General features: G+C 44.5%; 1 protein-coding gene across 4 annotated transcripts in view; it reads left to right on the plus strand.

Moving 5' to 3' along the window:
• UBE3C (ubiquitin protein ligase E3C) overlaps positions 1 to 20,967 on the plus strand; it is a 118,062-nt gene that overhangs the window by 83,158 nt on the left and 13,937 nt on the right. For all 4 annotated transcript variants that reach the window (XM_082398823.1, XM_082398824.1, XM_082398825.1 and 1 more), the window contains 3 exons: positions 11,885 to 12,097; positions 18,951 to 19,139; positions 19,240 to 19,306. In XM_082398823.1, the coding sequence (XP_082254949.1) occupies positions 11,885 to 12,097; positions 18,951 to 19,139; positions 19,240 to 19,306 (469 nt within the window). The remainder of the gene's footprint in view (positions 1 to 11,884; positions 12,098 to 18,950; positions 19,140 to 19,239; positions 19,307 to 20,967) is intronic.

Here is a 20,967-nt window from a genome sequence, read left to right on the forward strand (position 1 = left end):
TGAGTCAGTTATACATATACACATGTTCCCATATCTCTTCCCTCTTGCGTCTCCCTCCCTCCCACCCTCCCTGTCCCACCCCTCTAGGTGGTCACAAAGCACCGAGCTGATCTCCCTGTGCTATGCGGCTGCTTCCCACTAGCTATCTGTTTTACGTTTGGTAGTGTACATATGTCCATGCCACTCTCTCTGATTCATTTTGAGTTTATTTCTGTAGATGGTGTGAGTTAGGAGGTTCCTCTGTATTCTTTCGTGTATGAATGTCCAGCTGTCCCAGCACCATTTGTTGAAAAGACTGTCCTGGCACTCTTGTTGAGAGTCAGTTGACCACAAATGTAAGGGTTTATTTCTGAACTCTTGATGCTATTTCATTGATCTCTATGTCTAGCCTTATGCCAGTGTGACACTGTTTTGATTACTGTAGCTCTGTAGTAAGTTTTGTGTTGTGTGTGTGTGTGTTTGTTAGTGACAAATGGTAATGGAACCCCAGGCCTAACAAAGCAGAGGGTTAGTGAGAATCGGTATGTCGTGGATATAAAAATCATGCTCCTTTATTTGTATCTCTTTGAGATGCATCATTATAGGCCCAGTAATTATTTATTTGTTCAGATTCCAAATGTTGCTATTTTAATAATACAGATTTTAAGTGTTCTTCAGCTTTAGTAATGGGCTTCAACTTGACCTCACCATTTTAACAGTATGTTTTCTTCAGGCTCCCCTTATTTCAGTGACAAATTTCAGGCATTGACCTGATGTTAGATTCCTTAGCATAAATTTCAAACAGATCATTTTCTCACCTTAATTCATTTTAAGGCATAAGGTATCTCTCCCACCTGGAGCCGTGTGCTGTCCTTGGTGTCAGTTCTCAGGGAGATAGTATCTCTCCCTGTCAGTGGTCCCTTTCGACTCAGTCTCAGCTCCCTCCCAAGGATGTAAGTTTCATAACTCATTGCACGAAAATCTTTGAAAGGATGTGCTATCGTTCTTTCTGTGAAGATGAGCCTTTATTTTGATAGCCTAACCTGAAACACTCCCTAGATTCAGTGGTTCTTATACAGTGCAGTGACAGACAACAGAGTAATTTTATTTGCATAAATTAAATCTTATTACAGTTCTATATTATTTTTCCTTCCTGAATGTATGAATTGTCCAATCTTGATTAATGTAGAGGCAGGATAAGTACTAGGTGATCCTGGCTCGCGGAAGCTTTCTGGCTCACTGGTAGCTCTGTGCGTCCCTGGTCAGTGACGTGCTGCTCGCATCAAGAATTGTCCTGACGACACAGTCTTGGAAAGTGCTGTAGATTCAGAGGGGATAACAGATCGCTCTTACTGCTGTACTCTGGAATATGTTACCTCTTTATTTTCTTTTTTTCTTTTATTTATTTTCTTTTTGGCTGCATTGGGTCTCTGTTGCTGCACGCAGGCTTTCTCTAGTTGCGGCGAGCGGGGGCTACTCTTTGTTGCGGTGCGCAGGCTTCTCATCGTGGTGGCTTCTCGTTGCAGAGCACGGGCTCTAGGCACGTGGGCTTCAGTAGTTGTGGCACACAGGCTTCAGTAGTTGTGGCTCGCGGGCTGTAGAGCGCAGGCTCAGTAGTTGTGGCGCACGGGCTTAGTTGCTCCGCGGCATGTGGGATCTTCCCGGACCAGGGCTCGAACCCGTGTCCCCTGCACTGGCAGGTGGATGAATAACCACTGCGCCACCAGGGAAGCCCTGGAATATGTTACCTCTTTAAACCAGATTCCAGGGAGAAAAGTTTGGCACCTAAACCTTTCTCCTAAAAATGAAGTTTGTATAAATTCTGTCTCAAAGCTCTTTAAAATAATGAAGTTTAGACAAAACCAGTAACAAAACTATAGTTATTTGAGGATGGTACTTAATTTAGTTCCTCACTTTAAGGATTTTATTCATATAATTTTCTGCATGGAAATTCCTAAGGGAGCAGTAATTTCTAAAACATATCTGATCACAAATGGTTAAACTTTGTACCAACATGTTAAAAATTGTCCAGATCTAAGTGAGTGTAATAGTATAGCACTAATAGTGTGGTATCTGAACATTAAATCTTTAAGAGAAGAAAATTGTATATTGATTGATTATGATATTTATTGGGTCATAATGTATTTAAATTTTCTTTAATGCATATGTTAGTGATTGTTTACTGTGATGAAGTGCAAAGAGGTCTTCAAGAGCGCTCCTACATAGGAAGAATTACCTCATGTCACTGGTCACTTCTCCATTAAAAGTTCCATTAGCAGATGATTCCTACTTTGGTGTGGGTTGTGATTGCATTTTATCGCCTGTAAATCAGGCTCTAGACAGGGAATAAATAAACAGCTCAAGGATGTGGTAATGTCATCTTGAACTTTTTTTTTTTTAACAGTTAGAAGCACCTACGTCCATTTAAGCCGATTAAGTTCAGAATATTTATTGAAGGAAATCTTTCATCATATTTGAATTCTATTTGGAACTAGCTCTTTTTTTCTTGCTTCAGAATATTGATTTAATTGAAACAGAATGCCTGTAAATCAAATTATTTGATAATATCTTGATCATATATTTCAAATTTTTAATTAGCAGATGGTGAAACTTCAGCATAGTTTATAATTTTGTATTGAGTAGAATTCAGCACTTATTGTATCATAGAGTATAATATTGGCAGTTAACAGTTTATCCTGAGATTTTTGAGAGCTGGGAGAATTTATTTTTCTGTTCATTAGAGTCCTTTTATAAAATGCTCACAGAATTTGCAGAGGCTTTAAAACTGTTGATTGAGGTGAATAGTAGTAATTTAAGTTACTTTGGTCCTTAAGTGGCAAAGCTTCTCTTTTATAATATCTTGTTTTGAACTCTCAGACTCATTAAGGGTCAGTGTAGGTGAGCTTCCTCATCTGATTGTCATCAGACTAAGTGCTCTGAGCTCTAAAGTTAATATATCTTTCCCTTAGATTTTCTTAAACATAACATTCAGTAAATAGTTGAGCTTTCTGTGCTTAGCACAGGTCTTCCAAACAATGTTAAGACTTTTTTTACTTTGATATCAGCAAATTTCAGAAGCAAGCTTTCTCTGAATCTCCCAGTTAACCACAGTGGACGATTCATCACGAGTTTGCTCTTGTTGACCTTCAACTTCTTTTGGAAACAGAAAAATCAAAGATCATAATTTATAAATATGTACAATTTATAATTTACGAATGATTATTTTATTTGAACCTTATCCCTTCTGAGAATTGTACCTGCTTTTATAGCATTCTAATCACAATTTGTATTCTTTTCCATTAAAAACAAAGCACTCCCAAATCTGGAGATGATTCTTCTTGCTAGTTAAGGTCATCGTTTTCTATATAAGTTTATTTCTTCAAAATTAAACATGAAATTAAAATAGTTTACTGTACAGTAAAAATGGCAGGTGTATTCCAGAATTCAGTTGATTCCAGTACCAAAAATATTATTGTAGTTTTAGCCATTCTGAGATACTCACCAAAATTCTTTCTGCTCCCACATAAAGTAGGTCTTGCTTACTATTGAGATATCCCTTCTCATATTTTTTCAGCACTCCCAAACACTAGTTTAACATGGGTCAGTATTAACACTGGGGCCATTTTCCTTTTTCTAAGCCATGTTAGATTCTCACCAGGAAAATTAGGAACACAGACTCCTGCTGGTGCTGCGTAAAGTGTATTGCATGTCTTTCCCTGCCTTTATTTGTGCAATAAGGGCAATAATTATCTAAAAATAAAATCGGCCCATTTAAATCCTTCTAAACACTTAAAATGAGTAAATTTCCTTTATGGAAAGGTAGCCAAGTGAAGATGTATATTGCTACTCTTGTTTCTAGAATTGGGATAACTTTGTTTGGGAGATAGCAGTAGGTTGTTGCTCTCCTCCGTGAGTGAGACAGACCAGGCTGGGAGTCCTGGTTCCAGCAGCGGGGATCTGAGCAGAGGAATGATAGCATACGAGTTATGTTTAACAGGCCTCCTGGCCTCTGCTGTTAGAAGTAGCCCAGGGCTTCCCTGGTGGCGTGGTGGTTAAGAATCCACCTGCCATTGCAGGGGACACGGGTTCAAGCCCTGGTTCAGGAAGATCCCACATGCCGCGGAGCAACTAAGCCCGTGCGCCACAACTACTGAGCCTGTGCTCTAGAGCCCGCGAGCCACAACTACTGAGCCCACACGCCACAACTACTGAAGCCGCGCGCCTAGAGCCCGTGCTCTGCAACAAGAGAAGCCACCTCAATGAGAAGCCCACGCACCGCAACAAAGAGTAGCCCCCGCTCGCCGCAACTAGAGAAAGCCCGCGCGCAGCAACAAAGACCCAACACAGCCAAAAATAAATAAGTAAGTAAATAAATAAAAAGAAGTAGCCCAAGTGGCAGCAGGAACCCAAGGACTGGGTGATGTCACCCAGGAGTGGGTGTGGCTACAGAAAAGGCCTTTCCAAGATTTAGAGTTCAGGGAGTGAAGGAAAATTTAGCAACACACGTTCAGAAGAAGCAGCTAGAAAGGTCAGGAGAAAACCAGGAAAGTGTTCTTTTGGAAGGGTTTATCTGGAAGCCAAATGAAGACTGTTTGAAGGGAGAGAGAATGACAGATCGGGTCAGATGCTACCCGTAGGTCAGATAGATAAGGACTGAGAGGTGACCATTTCTGTCAGCAGTGTGGGCAAGCAGCTTTCCTGGAGTGGTGGAGGCCAAAGCCTCCGCACACGGGTCGAGAAAACGGAAGCGGTGTCTTCCAGAAGTACCTACCTTATGGTGTCCTGGAGCCTGTATCCCTACAGAAATAGTGCGTATATTTGGCAAAACACGCGAGCTGGAGTGTTTCTAGCAGCGCGATACTGCACAGCCCAAACTGCAACCCGCAGGGGCCCGGGGGCCTGCCGGCCGCGCTCGGAAGGTCGCGGAGGTCGAGGGGCGTCTCGCGGGGATGGGTGGCAGCCAGGCCACCAGGGTCGCCGGCCAGGCGGGTGCCTGCGTGCTGTTGCCCTGGGGGGGCGCTTTCCACTGGGGGGGGCTGGGCTGCAGCCTGTCCCACGGCTGGGGAGGGGCTGGGGAGGGGGGCCGGCGGGCAGCGACCCCCAGTCTTCTAAGGGGTGGCTGCCGGAGGGAGACGTGAGCAGTGGCTTCAAGGGACAGGGGCTGGTGAGCCGTGTCTCTGGGAAGGAGGCAGAGCCGCTGCCCTGGCGGCGGGAAGGAAGGGAGGGAGGGTCGGCACTCTGGAGCAAGGCTGAGCTGGCAGGGCTCGTGGGCGGCGGTGCACAGCCTGGTGCCCAGACGGGCGCGTCCCCGCTCGGGACGCCTAGGGACCCTGGGAGACGGAAAGCAGACCCTTGACTGCCCGGGGCTGGGGGTGTGAAATGTTCAAAAACCAATCGTGGTGATGGTTGCGCAACTCTGTGAATATCAGAACCACTGGATTGTTCGCTTTAAGTGGGTGAATTGTCCGGTACGTGAATTATATCTCAACACAGCTGTTACCAAAAAGTAGTGCTGTAATATGGTAGTTTGGGTAGAGTCTCAAGTGTCAGAGGGGTTAGGGGAGGGGGAGGTCAGTGTGAGGTGGCTTCGTGGGTGGGGCATGTCACAGACATCGTCACCCTCGTTAGCAAGGGTCCTCAGTACCTGGGGGTGACGCCTCCTACCCTTGAGGGACACCAGGATCCTCACAGTTCAAAAGTGTAATTATTAATATTTTATTATCCTGGTGGTGAAAGTAGAATTTTTAAACCTGCAAAGTGTTTTCTTTTAATTGCGGAGAAAAGTTCTTGGTTGTATGGGGTACCTTAACGAGTGTCTTTCCAGAAGCAGGAATATAACAGCTGCTCTAGAACTCCCAGATACTTACTTCTTTCTTTTCTTTTGACCGCGCCGTGTGGCATACGGGACTCTAGATCCCCGACCAGGGATCGAACCCGTGCCTCCTGCAGTGGAAGCGCAGAGTCTTAACCGCTGGACCGCCGGGGAAGTCCCAGTATTTACTTCTTGTGGGTAGAAATGGGAGTGTGGGTTTTGTTACTTTGGCTGTGGAGACGCGAGTGCTTTATCGTCTGGAGACCTTCCGGTGGGCACAGTGGGAGGAGCAGAGCAGCCTCTGTGGAGCCTGAGCTGGGGTGGGGGGGCCTGGGGGGCAGCGGTCGCTGCACAGAGTCGCTGCCACACCGTGGTGGGTTTCTGGACGCCCAGTGAGGAAAACAGGATCGAGCAGGGAACTCTCACCCCCACCGTCTAGCACCCTCGCAGGGTTTCCGAAGTGAGAGAGCTGTTCTTGAAAATAAGGCTGTCAGACCCTCCGTGCGGGTTATCAATTGCCATGAACAAGTAAAAACCTCTCCTTCGCTTCCAGGGCTGGTGGGACACCTCGTCCCCCTGGGTGGCAATGGCGCAGGTGAGACCCGACACACAACGCGTGCCGTGTCGCTGAGGGTCAGGCAGCGGTGTGGACAGAGGGGTACGGGAGTGAGCAGTGTGGAAGGGTTTGAAATGAATCCCCTACACGTAGTTTTGCATAACCTGAAATGTCTCAAAAGAGAATAAATGGTTTTTTGCAAACAAATTCATGGATGCAGAATTCCATCCTACAGATCAGCGGTCCCTAGCACACAGTTGGCACTTAATAAATCTGCTAAATGACTAGGCACTGTATGTTGTACGTAGACTTGCACTGAAGATCAGATGTGTTTCCTGCCCTGCAGGAGCTTATCATAAAAATCAATAGTAGCCCCAGAGACCATGTTTTTCAACTCTCAGTTATTAATTCTGAAGCATAGCTACTAAATTAAATAGCATACTGCTATCAGCTTACATCCTTATTTTACATACCTTTTATTTTTCAAACTCCGAGGCTAGCATGATCTGAAATAATTAAAATTATCCCCTTGCTCAATTAGAGTGGCTTTAAAACAAGACATCTCTGATATAGTTTTTAGATTAAGTTATAAATGTTCACTTTAGAACTACCTGAAGATTGATAGAGATGCATTTGAAAAGCATTATTTTTTTTATTGATTCTTAATGTAGTAAATTACTGAAGTTATTTGGCCGCAAACAGAAACGGCCTGAGATGCGGCTCACATTGACTCTCCCGGTAGGGCCATGATTTGCATTAATTGCATTGCGACTGCACTTACTTATATTAAAAGGCTTCTACCATAATTAATCCTTTTATTTCAAATCATTTTGGCACAATTTCTAGCTATAAACACTCATAAAAGACAGACAGTTGAAAAATGCGTTATAGGTTTTTTTTTCCATATACCTATTGCTATTTTTTCATGACAAGTAGTTATTGATATGCTTCTACGAACAAGTGTGGTGCAGCTGACTGAGAATTAAGGCCAGTATGAAAAACGCTAAGTGGATTATTTTGCATAAAAAATTGGCAGTTTTTGAAGTTGTATAATTAACCTGTGTTTAGAAAATACCTTGATTTATGCTTACATTTGTATCTCAGTTGCATACATTATGGAAATTTAATTTATAACCCATTTAGCTGATGCAATCATAGTTTTTAGTGCTATCATTTATTAGTGCTTGTATATTAAATGCTCTAAAGGTTTAAACCTGCCTCGTGTAAAAAATTATACGTATGCATTTACATTTTATGAGTCACAGTGGAATTTCTGTTTAAAATTCAGGTAGCTCTGATAGATTTAACAAACTTCACAGGTTTATTGTTACTAATGCAGAAATGGCAAACAATGACCTTATATATTGAACATCAGATGATTTACACTTTGAGTTTACTTTACAGTCCACTGTACAAATGAGGCTTTTCTTCCACACCTGGGATCAATCATGTCGTCTTCTGCAGAATGCTCTCCTTGGCTTTGAAGGCATCATTCATTTAGAAGTAATGGGGTTTATAAGTGCTTCAGGTTAATAGTATTAGCCATTCTTAACTTGAAGCAAACTGTGGCTTCTCAAAACAGCTCTCTCTGTACATTATCAGTAGATGACTTAAGTGCCAGTTGCCATTTTATTACTCGTTCTCTAATTAAGAAGTCCTTTTATGCCATCTTTTCAAAATTAATTGGGTAATCATTAGTCTTCAAATCAAATAAAAGCACAGGGACATAACACTCCAGTTTCCCTGGCACAGAACATCTGTGGTCTTCACTGCAGGGAAGATGGGAGCCTGAACTCCTGAGACGCGGTGACCTCCCTCGGGAGTGTGGTTCAAGGTGCCTGTCAGTAGCTTTCTGAACATAAGCCAGTGCACTCTGGATGTTTACTTCTGGGAGGATGTTTCATAGCTGTTTTCTAGTTTCCTCCAGTCATGTTAGTGGGTGAGAGTTTAAAATGTGGGTCTCAGGGGGTATCTGAGCTTTCTCTGGACGTTTAGGGGGAAAGGGGAAAGCGTGCGTATGAGTGCGTAAGACTGGTGTGTTTAAGGGTCAGTGATTATAGACTGCCTCCCGAGTATGAGATAGAACAGCGGTCCCCAACCTTTTGGGCACTAGGGACAAGTTTCGTGGAAGACAGTTTTTCCACGGGGCGGCGGGGAGGAGGGTAGGGTTGAGGCGGTAATGCGAGTGATGGGGAGCAGCAGGTGAGGCTTCGCCCACCCCCCCGCCCGCCGCGCACCTCCTGCTGCGGTACCAGTCCGCAGCCCGGGGCTGGGGGACCCCTGAGATAGAGGGTTCAGTCGTGCAGCAGTGCTGGAAGCTGTGACTACGGAAGGGTCCCTCCCACGGTGCGCAGTGGCACAAGGCTGCCATCTTTAACGTGGGGAAGGTGCGAGGGGCAGTGCCAGCTCACTCTGGCATTAGTTACGTCACACAGGTCTGTCTCACTAAACCCTGTGCTTAGCCTTTAGCGTGTGTGGGTGTGGCCAGGTGGGTGGCCTCTTGGAAGAGACTTCTGAAGTCAGTTTCATGGCTGAGTGGTCACCCCTTAGATTAAATTTTGCTTTATTTTAGTTGCATGCATAGCATCATAGCACTGAATCCTCAAACAGTGGTTTGAAAAAGATCTGAGTGTGTCACACGGCATAGCTGATGGTAGCGGTCGCTAAGGCAGAGTTAGTCCAGCCCTCACGCCCTGTCTGCCTGTCGTCCTGGGGTCACAGACCGCCCTGCAAACCGAGGAAGGTCCACAATCCCCAGTGCTCAAGGCGACGCTTCCGGCTCCGCATTTACCAAGCGAGGGACTGACACCCCTTCTCCCCTGAGAGCGGGGGTGACTACAGTCATGGGGGGAGCTTCTCAGAGGATCCGTGTCTCTGCAGATTAGATGTATTCTAACAAAAATGGCCTTTGTGGGGGAAATCCAGACTTCCCCTGGACTTGCACATAAGAATCACTTTCACCTTACAGTCAGTTGGATTTTCCAGGGGGCCAAATGGAAATGCGGACACTGATGTTGCCTGCTTAGCAGAACGCCTGTTATGTAGCAAGCATTCAATAAGTGGTAACTATTATTTTCATTAGAACTTTTTTTTTTTTTTTTTTAATTTATGGCTGTGTTGGGTCTTCGTTTCTGAGCGAGGGCTTTCTCTAGTTGCGGCAAGTGGGGGCCACTCTTCATCGCAGTGCGCGGGCCTCTCACTATCGCGGCCTCTCCTGTTGCGGAGCACAGGCTCCAGACGCGCAGGCTCAGTAGTTGTGGCTCACGGGCCTAGTTGCTCCGTGGCATGTGGGATCTTCCCAGACCAGGGCACGAACCTGTGTCCCCTGCATTGGCAGGCAGATTCTCAACCACTGCGCCACCAGGGAAACCCTCATTAGAACATTTTTGACAAGAAAGATTTGTTGGGGCTTCTAAGTCATCTGCTACAATAAAATAGTAACGCTTCTGAAAATTTTACAGCACATTTCTGATTCCTTGTTGCATTTTACAGCCTCAGGCCATAGGGATATTTATCGTGCCAGGTGAACCCTGACATTATGTTGGAAAACTTTATATAATTGTATTTCCTACCCTCTTTTGCTGGAGAATCTCTGGAGATTAATATAGTAATACTAACACTTAATGTAATCCAACACCACTGGTCATCAGGGAAATGTAATTTAAAACCACAATGAGATTCCCCCGTTGCACCAACCAGAATAACTAAACTTCAAGAGTGACAGTACTAATAACTGGTGAGAATGTAGACCAGTTAGAACCTTCCTACATTGCTGGTCATGGCGAAAAGAAATTGTATTTTGGAAGACAGCACGTCAGTGTCTAATATAGTTAAACCTACCTCGTGTTCCAGTACTTCCACTATCACCCAACCTGCTCAAGTATATAATAAAGAGAAATCAGAGCACAGACCCGCAGAAAGGCAGGCCAGTGACTGATACAGCAGCTCTATGATCGTAGCCGAGACTGGAGACCACTCACATGTCCATCGTCGGGTGACTAGGTAGAGCTGTTAGCAGCAGTAACATAGGTGAATCTCAAAAACAGTAGGTTGTGGGGAGACAGATATAAAAGAACACAGACTGTATAGCCCCAGTTATGAAGCTCCAGAACTGGCTAAACTTACCTGTGGTGGCAGTAGAGTGAGGGTTAGCCTGAGGGAGGGAGGGTGTTGACTGAGGGCTGAGGGGACGCGGGGTTTGGGGAGGGGTGTGAACGTTCTCTGTCGTGAGCCGAACGGTCGTTACACAGCTGGGAGCAAGTACTGGCACGTTGTACGTTTCACTTTATGTAAGTTATACCTTAATATGAATAGTTGCAAAAATCATTACACATTGCCATCCTTAGACGTAAAGGTAGACAGTAACTTACAGTGAAAACACTGATCTGGGCATCAGGCAATCTGGGTTTTGACACCAGTTTTGCTGCCTACTAACTCAATATCTGGACAAATCTCCAGAGTTCTAAGGCCCAATTTCTTCATTTTACAATATGTGTTGGCAAACTACAGCCTGTGGGCCTATAGCCTGCCACCTATTTTTGTATGGTCACCGAGCTAAAAATACTTTTTTTCCCTCCCATTTGATGGTTGAAAAAAAAATCTAAAGAAGAATAATATTTCTTGACATTGGAAATTACATGAAACCCAACTTTGGCACATAGCTGCCCTCATTCCTTCACACATTGTGCTACAAAGGCAGAGTGGAAGGGTGGCCACCGAGGTGGTCTGGCCTGCTATTGTGGGTAGAATTGTGACCCCCAAAAAGATACGCTCAAGTCCTAATATCCTGTACCTGTGATGCGACATTCGGAAAGATGAGTCTTTGCATATGTAGTCAAGCTCAGGTGAGGTCATATTGGGTAGAGTGGGTCCCAGAATCCAGTGACTGGCGTCTTCATAAGAGAAAGGAGAGGGAGATTCGGACACAGAGAGCAAACACACACAAGGGGAGAGCAGCACGTCCAGAGGCAGAGGCTGGAGGGGCACAGCAACAGGCCAGGGCCCAGCAAGGTGCCGGCAACACCGGAGCTGGAAGAGGCAGGAAGGACCCTCCCCTAGCGCCTGCCCAGAGAGCGTGGCCCTGCTGCCACCTTGATTTCAGGCCTTCAGACTGGGAGACAGTAAGTTTCTGTTGTTTGAAGCCACCCAGTCTGTGGTGCTTTGTTACAGCAGCCCTAGGAGACCGATACACCTGCAAAACACTTCACGGAAAGCACCTGGCAGGCTCTTGTAGCATGAAGGCTGTGGCTCTTAAAAATCCCCATTGGCATTTCAGCCCTAAAATTCTTTGGTAGTCTGTTCCAGAAGTTTCTACATAGTGAACGTATGCATTGAATGCTTGAACTGTGGCCTGGCACGTGGTAAACGCTCACCAAATACTAGCTTCCACCGTCGTCCTCCTCCTCGTGGAGAAGAAGTGGCTGCTATCTTAGGATTCTGTTAAATATCAAATTGGACATACATTTTCTTATTTTTAGAAAGTATGAAAGAAGAGTTCCTGTGAAATGCTGATCAGTGGTCTCTGTTCTCATTTGAAGGCTCTCTATGAAAATATGCTGGTGGAACTGCCCTTTGCTGGCTTTTTCCTGTCCAAGCTGCTTGGAACCAGTGCGGACGTGGACATCCACCACCTGGCTTCCTTGGACCCCGAAGTGTATAAGAACTTGCTTTTTCTCAAGAGCTACGAAGGTGACGTGGAGGAGCTGGGGCTGAACTTCACTGTGGTGAACAACGACCTCGGAGAGGCACAGGTGAGTCGGGGCTCTGGTGTGCAGAGACGTTTGCGTTCTTCTGTATGAGCTTGTGCACATTTTCGTTGGAAGAGTCCCTGGGGCTGAGAGTAGAGCTGGGGGAGTTCTGGTGGTGAGTGCAGCGCTCGCCACCCCTCGCGGTGCCAGGCTGCCAGCCACAGCAGCCGTCCTCCTGTGAAGGTCACTCGCGTGGCTGTGAGTTAACCTTGCCTCTGGCCTCATTTTTGGAGCCTTGGGGGTAGGTGGGGCTCCTTTGTTCCTCATCCACGCCGAGTGGCCCTCGGCAGCTCTAACGCGGGTCACAGACCTTCACTATCCATCTGGGTGCTCCTGTTATTTATATCCTTAAAAAAAGTAAATAACATACTAGAGAGTCAAGCTAAGTTGTTGAATAGCTGCTTTATTGAGATATGATCCATGTACCATAAATTCCACCCTGTAGCCTGTACAAGGCAGGTTAGTACGACCAGCTCCAGCATCCACGTTTAGGACACTGTTATCACCACGGAGACACCGTGTGCCCAGCGGCAAGTCCCGCCCGTCCCCAGTCCAGGCAAGCACTGGCCCACCTCCTGTCCCTGTGCCCCTGTCTCTTCTGGATGTTTTTCACACCTGGAACCTTAGGGTGGGTGGCCTCTGGTGCCTGGCTTCGTTTACTGGGTGTTGCAGGTGTACTTCACTCCCTTTTCTGGCCAAATGATGTATGGATATACCACATTTTCTTTACCAGTTGATAGGTGTTTGGGTTATTTCCACTTTTTGGCTCTTAGGAATAATACTGCTATGAACACTCATGTAAACCATACATACTGAACGATTTAACACCCGGGATTTGCTTCGGATGTCATGAGAACAGGGCCAGTAGGTGAAGGCACAGGTGGCCTAGATTGGCCGCGAGGTAGAGCTTGCTGAAGCCGGTGGTGGAGGTGGGCGTGGGGGTCGTCGTACCGTCTGTCTACTTGAACACGCGCGCAGATGATCCCACAGTCTGCAGACCTTTAAAAGATGCACACCGGCAAATCGAATTGTTTGAGCGCTTTGGAAGTCATATTTGTTAATATCTCATTGGATTTTTGAAGTAACCAACTTGTACTATAATGCTGATTGGGTCATCGTGTTTCCGGTTACTTTTAAGTGCCTCTTGCTTCCTTGTGCAATAATATCCAGTTAATTCTGGATAAAATAAGGAAGATAATGAGTGACCCTAAAATTTAAGCATTAATTCACTTGGAATTTAAGACTGTAGAGCAATTTTGACTAACTGAAGGATAAACGTAATTTTTTCTCCCTGATTAAAATAGTTCCATGTAGCATTTTCGCTTTATATTTCTCCGTATCAATTAATTTCTCTTTTCCTATTAGCTATACTCCATCACTGCTATTCCCATTTTCGGAAGTCTTTTCTCCGTTCTGCCATTTAATATGAACGCTTTATTTGGTAAGAGTTTAAGTGAACTGTGTACATAAAATATAACTATATTATGTTACAGTTTCATTTAACATTCTAATGAGGATGGATTGTGATGAATTTAACTTTCTGGTCATGTAATATGTTAATGAGATACACTAACATACTAGGAGAAATGATAGAATAAAAATCAAATGTTTAAGAGTAGTCGTGGGGCTTCCCTGGTGGCGCAGTGGTTGAGAATCTGCCTGCCAATGCAGGGCACACGGGTTCGAGCCCTGGTCTGGGAGGATCCCATATGCCGCGGAGCGGCTAGGCCCGTGAGCCACAACTACTGAGCCTGCGCGTCTGGAGCCTGTGCTCCGCAACAGGAGAGGCCGCGATAGTGAGAGGCCCGCGCATCGCGATGAAGAGTGGCCCCCGCTTGCCACAACTAGAGGAAGCCCTCGCACAGAAACGAAGACCCACCACAGCCATAAATAAATAAAAAAAAAAAAAAAAAAAAAAAAAGAGTAGTCGTGACCTGATGTCTCTTTGAAACTTTAAAATCATCTTACTACATGTATATTTATATTTTCAGTCAGATTAAAAACATTCTAACTCTTAAAAAAAAGAGTAACCAACCATGCTTTTCTGACTTACAGTTGGTTTTCGTAGAAGTTGTCTCTTTCGCAGGAGAGATGCATCTTTTCTGCTCTTCTTATGTAGATTGATAATCTTTTCTGAATCTAGTAGTTGGACTTTAACTATGAAAGTATTATCTTTAAACTTTGTAATTGCTTCTCTAAATTTCTGTTATTCCTTGGTTTCTAATCCAGGCTTTCAAAGGTTATCAGCTTTGCCAGCTTAAAAGTAACTGTGTGTTCAGCAGGTCCTTAGTGTCCCGTCCAGGCAGCCTGGAACGTGCACTGACCCCACAGGTGACTGACCCCTGGGGCGCAGCGCTGACTGTTTATTTTGGTGACCGCGTACGCTGACCCCGTCTGGATCGACGCGGCTTTGGGTTTTTTTCTGTGGTGTCGCCTACTTGCCTCTCCATGCCTGTTCTTCCCTCCTTCATCATTCAGGAGGGGTTGGTGGCGCTCTGTGCGCCAGCCAGTGGGCTGTGCGGAGGAGATTGCCTTTAACTGTAAGAGCACACTCATTCTAACTAGAGGCAGATATGATCTGCGTTGTGAGATCTGTAGTTTAGTAGTAGCTCAAAAGGAGTGCTCCCATCCCAGTAGGTCAGGGAGGACTGCCCGGAAGAGGCTCTGGGTGGGTGATGAGGGGTCACCAGGTAGGTGAGCAGATTGATTTGGAAGAGGCTGAAGTTTCACAGGCTTGGAGGAGAGTAGGTAGACAGAGCCGAGAAGCCTGGGCTTTATCCTCTCGTCCGTGGAGAACCTTTTAGGGCCTTGGGCTTTAGGAAGGGTAAACTTACACTCAGGAAGAGAGCCGATGTTTCATTCCTTAGCTGATTTAGGGTATTTCGGGGTAAGAGAGCCTAACAGGTGCGTTTCAGAGCTAGTAGGAAAAGTAATGATAAGACACTTGCGCCTCCTGTCAGCGGAAGCTGAGGTTCTGGTTCTGTGAGTCAGGGCAGGTCCTGGGTATTCTCTGGGTCAGGTGGTTCCAGAATTCAGAGAAACCACAGTTTGGTTAAGCAGTGAAAAAAAGTTTTTAATGAGAGGAGTTTGACCGTAGTTTTCATTTGTAAAATTACGTTCTGTGGATCAGTGTCTTGGACTAAGTAGATTTTATTTGAGTCGGACGAGGGGTGGGGCAGGCAGGACATTCCAGAGTTTCTTCTTTTCCAGGCTGATGAACGTGCTGTTGTTGGATGTGTCAGGTTTGTTTATCCATCTGTCGATGGACATTACAGTTGTTTCAGCTATCGTGAATAATGATGCCATGGCCGTCGCTGTATAAATATCTTTTGGGGTCCCTGTTTTCAGTTATTTTGGGTGTATACCTGAAAGTGGAACTGTTGGGTCATATGGCAGTTCTGTGTTTAACTTTTTGAGGACCCTCTGTACTGTTTTCACACGATTTTACATTCCCGCCAGCAGTGCACAAGGGTTCCGATTTTTCCACATACTTGTCTGCACTTGTTATTTTCTGCTTTCTTTTCTCTCTGTTTTTAAAATAATAGCCCTCCTAGCGGGTGTGAAGTGCCGTTTCACTGTGGTGGTACATATAGTACACAGCGCTGTGCTGTAGTACCGAGGGTCCCTCAGGAAAACTAAGAGATTTAGTATCTTTTCATTGGCTTCCCCCCTAGACTACAGAACTGTTCCGTGGTTTATCCTCCATCGTGATGTCTTCCAAAACTGAAGCAAAAAGCGTACACAAAGATTTATACATCCTACTGTCTAAACCTTCTGGATATTTTTTAAATGATGATCTTTGTGGTTTTTGAGTTTTCAGTATGTTTCTTAGCCTTTAAAGCTACCTGTTTTCAGAAATAAGTGTGGACTAAATCCTAAACAGGAATAAAGGAAATAATGCTTCCTGAGACCTCCTCCTTCCTCCTGCTTGGTCACGTCTAGGCATCTTTGAGAACTGGCATCGATGCTGTAAGATAAAAGGATGAGGGGTTGAGAACCATATTTCATTTGGTTGTTTTGTTTTGACCTCTTCTTCCATCTCATAGAGCTGAAATTTCAGCACTGCAAAATTGAGATGTTTTTTTAAAGACGGGATTTATTATTGTCAGAAGGAAACGTCAGCGTGCAGATAGTGAAGCCGCTGCTGCCTCGCTCCACCTAGTGGCGCGGCTTAGAAGAAGCGAAATGAAAGCTTTGAGGCCTTTGCTAATGGGGGTATTTCCCATTTTCCTTCTGAAGTAGACGGTAATGGTGAGATGTCACATATGTAAGAGTTCCATTAAAGCGCCACTGATGATACTGGAATCTGCTAAAAGCAAAAGTGTGAAGTCAAGATGTTCCAATTATTCATAGACATTCCCACTGAGTAGAGAGATTATAGATGATAATGCATAAGAATAATTATACTAAAGAGTCTAATTGCAAAGATTAAAGTCACTGATAAAGTACCTAATTTGGGGAGAGAGCGTATGGATTTCTGTAGAAACATATATAAAAACCTAGTTCTCATATACAGGTTTAGGTTTATAAAACATCGTGACTTAGAGATTTGTAATATGCAAACGCTTCATAGTGCTGGCGGGTGATGTTAATGAGTCCTCCCTTTTAAAATAATGGCGTTGCGCTCCAGCTTCTTTCTTTAGTGTGATCAGTATAGCTGCTCGTTAGCCTGCTCGAAAGCGAACCTGAAATTGTAGATGACTGATTTATGCACGTATCTCCCTTGAGGAAAATGCTCAGGGCTTAAGATGGATCCATAAATAATCATCTGTTCTGTAGACGAGCACTGGACTTGACTCATGAGAGCCTGACTAAAGCCCTGTTTTGGCTGCTTTGCTGTGAGACCTTGGGCGAGTCACAGACCCCGTGCTCATCTTCAGAAGGGGGTAAGCTGCCGTGAGGATGAAATGAGCCCCTGTGCGTGAGTGACGGGGTGGGGGGTGGGCAGAGGGGGCGGTGCCTGTGCACTCCCAGGGGCCGTAAGGTGTAGACGTCCAGGGCGGCAGAGAGGAGAGCTCTTGCTTTAAAGATTCCATGTTTAAAGATTTAAATATGCCCCTCAAAACGGAACTCTGAGGACAGATTTGACGTGATGTAAACATACATAGCTTTTTAGGTGTAGCCAGAGAGAGGAGTTGAAATTACCAGTGTAACCACTTTAAAGTTACTAGAAATGTCAGTGCTGTCTGATTAGTCCGGTAACGGGGGCTTTGGAAGCTCTTTAAACGATACCTTCACGGGTCCTTTTTCTTCCAGATCACACAGTACATCATCATTTATTACCTGCCTTTAATCCACTTAAAGGAAGGGGGTGGTGTCTTAGCTGCGGAGACGGAACAGCCAGCTCCTGTGGCCCGGGTGACAGGAGGCCTGTTGGGAGAGCAGCACAGGAGGCAGCGCGGCCTCTCCCCAGAGCCCCTCCTCGGACCTGGCGGTTGCAGCACTGAGAACGTGAATTAGTGAGCAGTGAGCGTCATCTGATAAAGCTGCACAGCTTTGATAGCACTAGATGGCTGTGTGACCATCAGACAGGATAATTTAAGTAAAGCCATCACCAGATCCTAAAACATCCCCTTCTGTAAAGTGATAAAACAACTGGGGTAAAATGCCATCGCCCAGAGGGAGGGGGTGTCTTTGCTGCACTTGGAATATAATAACTACCAAGAGGCTAGAGGCTGTGAAGGAAATCATGGCGGAGGGGAGGGTATCAGTCATTTTCCCGTGGTCCGTAATCTAAGCATCCCTCTGCTTTTACCCTGCAAGTTTGCCCCCTACTTCCTAGGCGTATTGAGCCTGTTTTGAATGTTACCCAGTTTCCACTGGCAGCAGTCCCCTTACGAAATAACTCCTCCACTCTGGAATGTCTTTGTTCACTATTTTGGATGTATTTATATTTCTTTATCCTTGGCATACATTACCTCATCCACACGCCTTGAGAATGCATTTCTTTTGTTTAAGCGCTAGTAAACAAGGATTCTGAAGTCTACTCTGGTGAATTAGGCTTCCATATTTGTAACTGTCTGTGGAGTTTTGTCTCGTCAGCTTTGCTTATGTGAGTTTACATAGTCACAGTTCCAGGATGGACAAAGCAAGTGTCACCGTGTCATAGAGTTCAGGGCCGGGTGACTTCTCTGTGGCACGCACTGAAGTGAGGTGCAGGGCACCCGAGTCCGGGCTCCCCATCTCCGCTGCGGCTCATTCCCCCCAACGCTCCAGGGTTGCTTCGCGGGGGTTCCTGACCCTGCGATTTTCTGAGTGTCGTTACACAGTGATAAAGAAGTTCTTTCTAATGCTTGCAGATACATGAGAAATGGAGTTATTTCTAGTGATTACCACTACCCTTTTTATCATATTCAAAGTACTTTATGGTAGTAATATGGAAACACAGAGAGAAATATATGCTACCTATATGTACAAGTAAGAATAATCATTTTACTACAACCTTAATTCCTTAAGCTGCGTTTTCTCCAGAATGAATCCCTTCTGACTCGTGCTGGTTGTTCGGTTCATATCTTTGCACTTCGTGATTTCTTTTTTTTTTAATTAATTTTTTTTATTGCCCTGTGTGATCTCTCATTATTTTTTTTTAATGGAATTGCCATGATTACATTGTAGCATCATGCCTCGGCACTTTGGAGAAAGCCGGGGTGGTTCATGATCTTAAAGACAGAATAAGATGCCAGGCTCTGGAGGGTCCCATCAGAGGACTCGTCCATCTGTGAGGCCACACGTGCTGGTTTTCACTAAGAGTCTCATGTACAGAGCAACACAGTCAGGTTCCCTTGAGACAGTTGCTCTTGCTCTTGTTTTACCCTGTACTTTGAGAAGCTTTTGACTCTCCCTTTAATATTCACAGGTGGTTGAGCTGAAACCGGGTGGCAAGGATATCCCGGTGAGCAGCGCCAACCGGATCGCGTACATCCACCTGGTGGCCGACTACCGGCTGAACAGGCAGATCCGCCGGCACTGCCTGGCGTTCCGGCAGGGCCTGGCCAACGTGGCGCGCCTCGAGTGGCTGCGCATGTTCGACCAGCAGGAGATCCAGGTCCACTTCTTGCGCCTGCGGGCACGGGTGTTTCCTGGCGGGAAAGGCCTTCTTCGGACCTGCCTCCGGTTTTATAACCGGAACTTGTTCTTTTTTCCAGGTATTAATTTCTGGTGCACAAGTTCCCATAAGTCTGGAGGACTTAAAATCCTTTACAAACTATTCAGGTATGTTATCACTACTAGTTATTCATCCCTGAAAATGTTACAGATGGTCATATTTCCAGAGTAATTTCTAACATGCTTTTTTACATGGGTAATTAATTCATTCATGATTTGAAACCCAGGCTGTATGGGGTTACAGTGAACTCCTCTTCCTGTCTCATTTCCCACCATCCCATTCCTCCCCTGCCCGTCCCCACCAGGAGTAACCACTGTTCTTGGTGTCTTTACATATTTACATATAAATACAAATTTCATTCTTATTTTCCTTGTTTGTATGCACTATTCTGCAGCCTGCTTTTTTCTCTTCACAACTTACCTTATTAAGCCTCTTCTTATGGCCACTGGGTTGCTTCCAGTCTTCTGCTTTGAAAAATAGTGCTAGGCCAAAAAAAAAAGAAAAACCTAAAAACTGAACCTCATCAAAATATTTACTTTTGATTAAATTAAACTTAAAAGTTTTTACTCTTCAAGAAAATGAAAAACCAAAAAGAAGACGTATAAATGGCCAATAAGCATATAGAAAGATGCTCAACAACATTAGTCATTAACGAAATAACAAAAGCATAACTAGGTTGTTCAGAGTTGGATTGGTGTACTCTTTGGGTGTTTGTGAGGTTTTTTTTTTCTTTTGGCCGTGCCACGCGTCATGCAGGATCTTAGTTCCCCAACCAGGGATCAAACCCATGCCCCGTGCAGTGGGAATGTGGAGTCTTAAGCACTGGACCACCAGGGAAGTCCCATAAACTTTATTTTATATACTTGGGAACAGTGAAAAGGAAAAAAAAAAATCATCCTTAAAACAACCACAATTATTTTGGTTTGTTTTCCTTAACCATAGTCTGTCATTCTGGTATTTTCAGGGTTTTTGGTAAAAATCAGCAGACTGATTTTAAAATTTATATGGAAATGTGAAGGACCTAAAATAACCAAAACATTTTGTAGAAACAAAGTTGAAGGATTATCACTCTGATTTAAAACTTACTATAAAACCACAATAATTAAGACGTTGTGGAATTGGCACAAGGGTAGGCATAGTGATCAGTGGAACATAATTGGGAGTTCAGAAACAAATCCTTAGATTTACAGTTAATGATTTTTGACAGTTCAGTGGTGCTGGAACAGTGTGCACATGAAAAAGAATGAGCTTAGACCTTGACCTCACACTGTATGCAGAAATGAATTCAACAGGATCAGAGACCTGTAGGTAAAAGCCAAAACTGTAAAACTTCTAAAAGAAGATATAGGAGAAAATCTTCATGACTTCTGGATTAGGCAGAGTTTTTAGTTGTACAGCAAAAGCATGATCCAGAAAAAAGAAATTGATAGAAATTTGGACTTTCTCAAAATTAAAGATTTTGTGCTTCAAAAGATACCATTAAAAAAGTAAAAAAACAAGCCAGAGATTAAGAGAAAATATTTCCAAGTAATATATATAATAATGGCTTGTGTCCACAGTATATAAAGAACTTTTGCAACTCAATAATATAAACAACTGAATTTTAAAACATGGGCAGAAAATAAAGTGTTTCACTTAAGAAGATATATACGAATGTCTGGTAAGCAAGTAAGCACATGAACAGATGTTTAACACCATTAATTATTAGGGAAATGTAAATTAAATTCTGATGAGATACCACTACATACCCACTAGAATGACTGTTCTC

This window comes from Balaenoptera borealis, assembly GCF_965194805.1.
Source record: "Balaenoptera borealis genome assembly, chromosome: 7".
Lineage (NCBI taxonomy): Eukaryota > Metazoa > Chordata > Mammalia > Artiodactyla > Balaenopteridae > Balaenoptera > Balaenoptera borealis.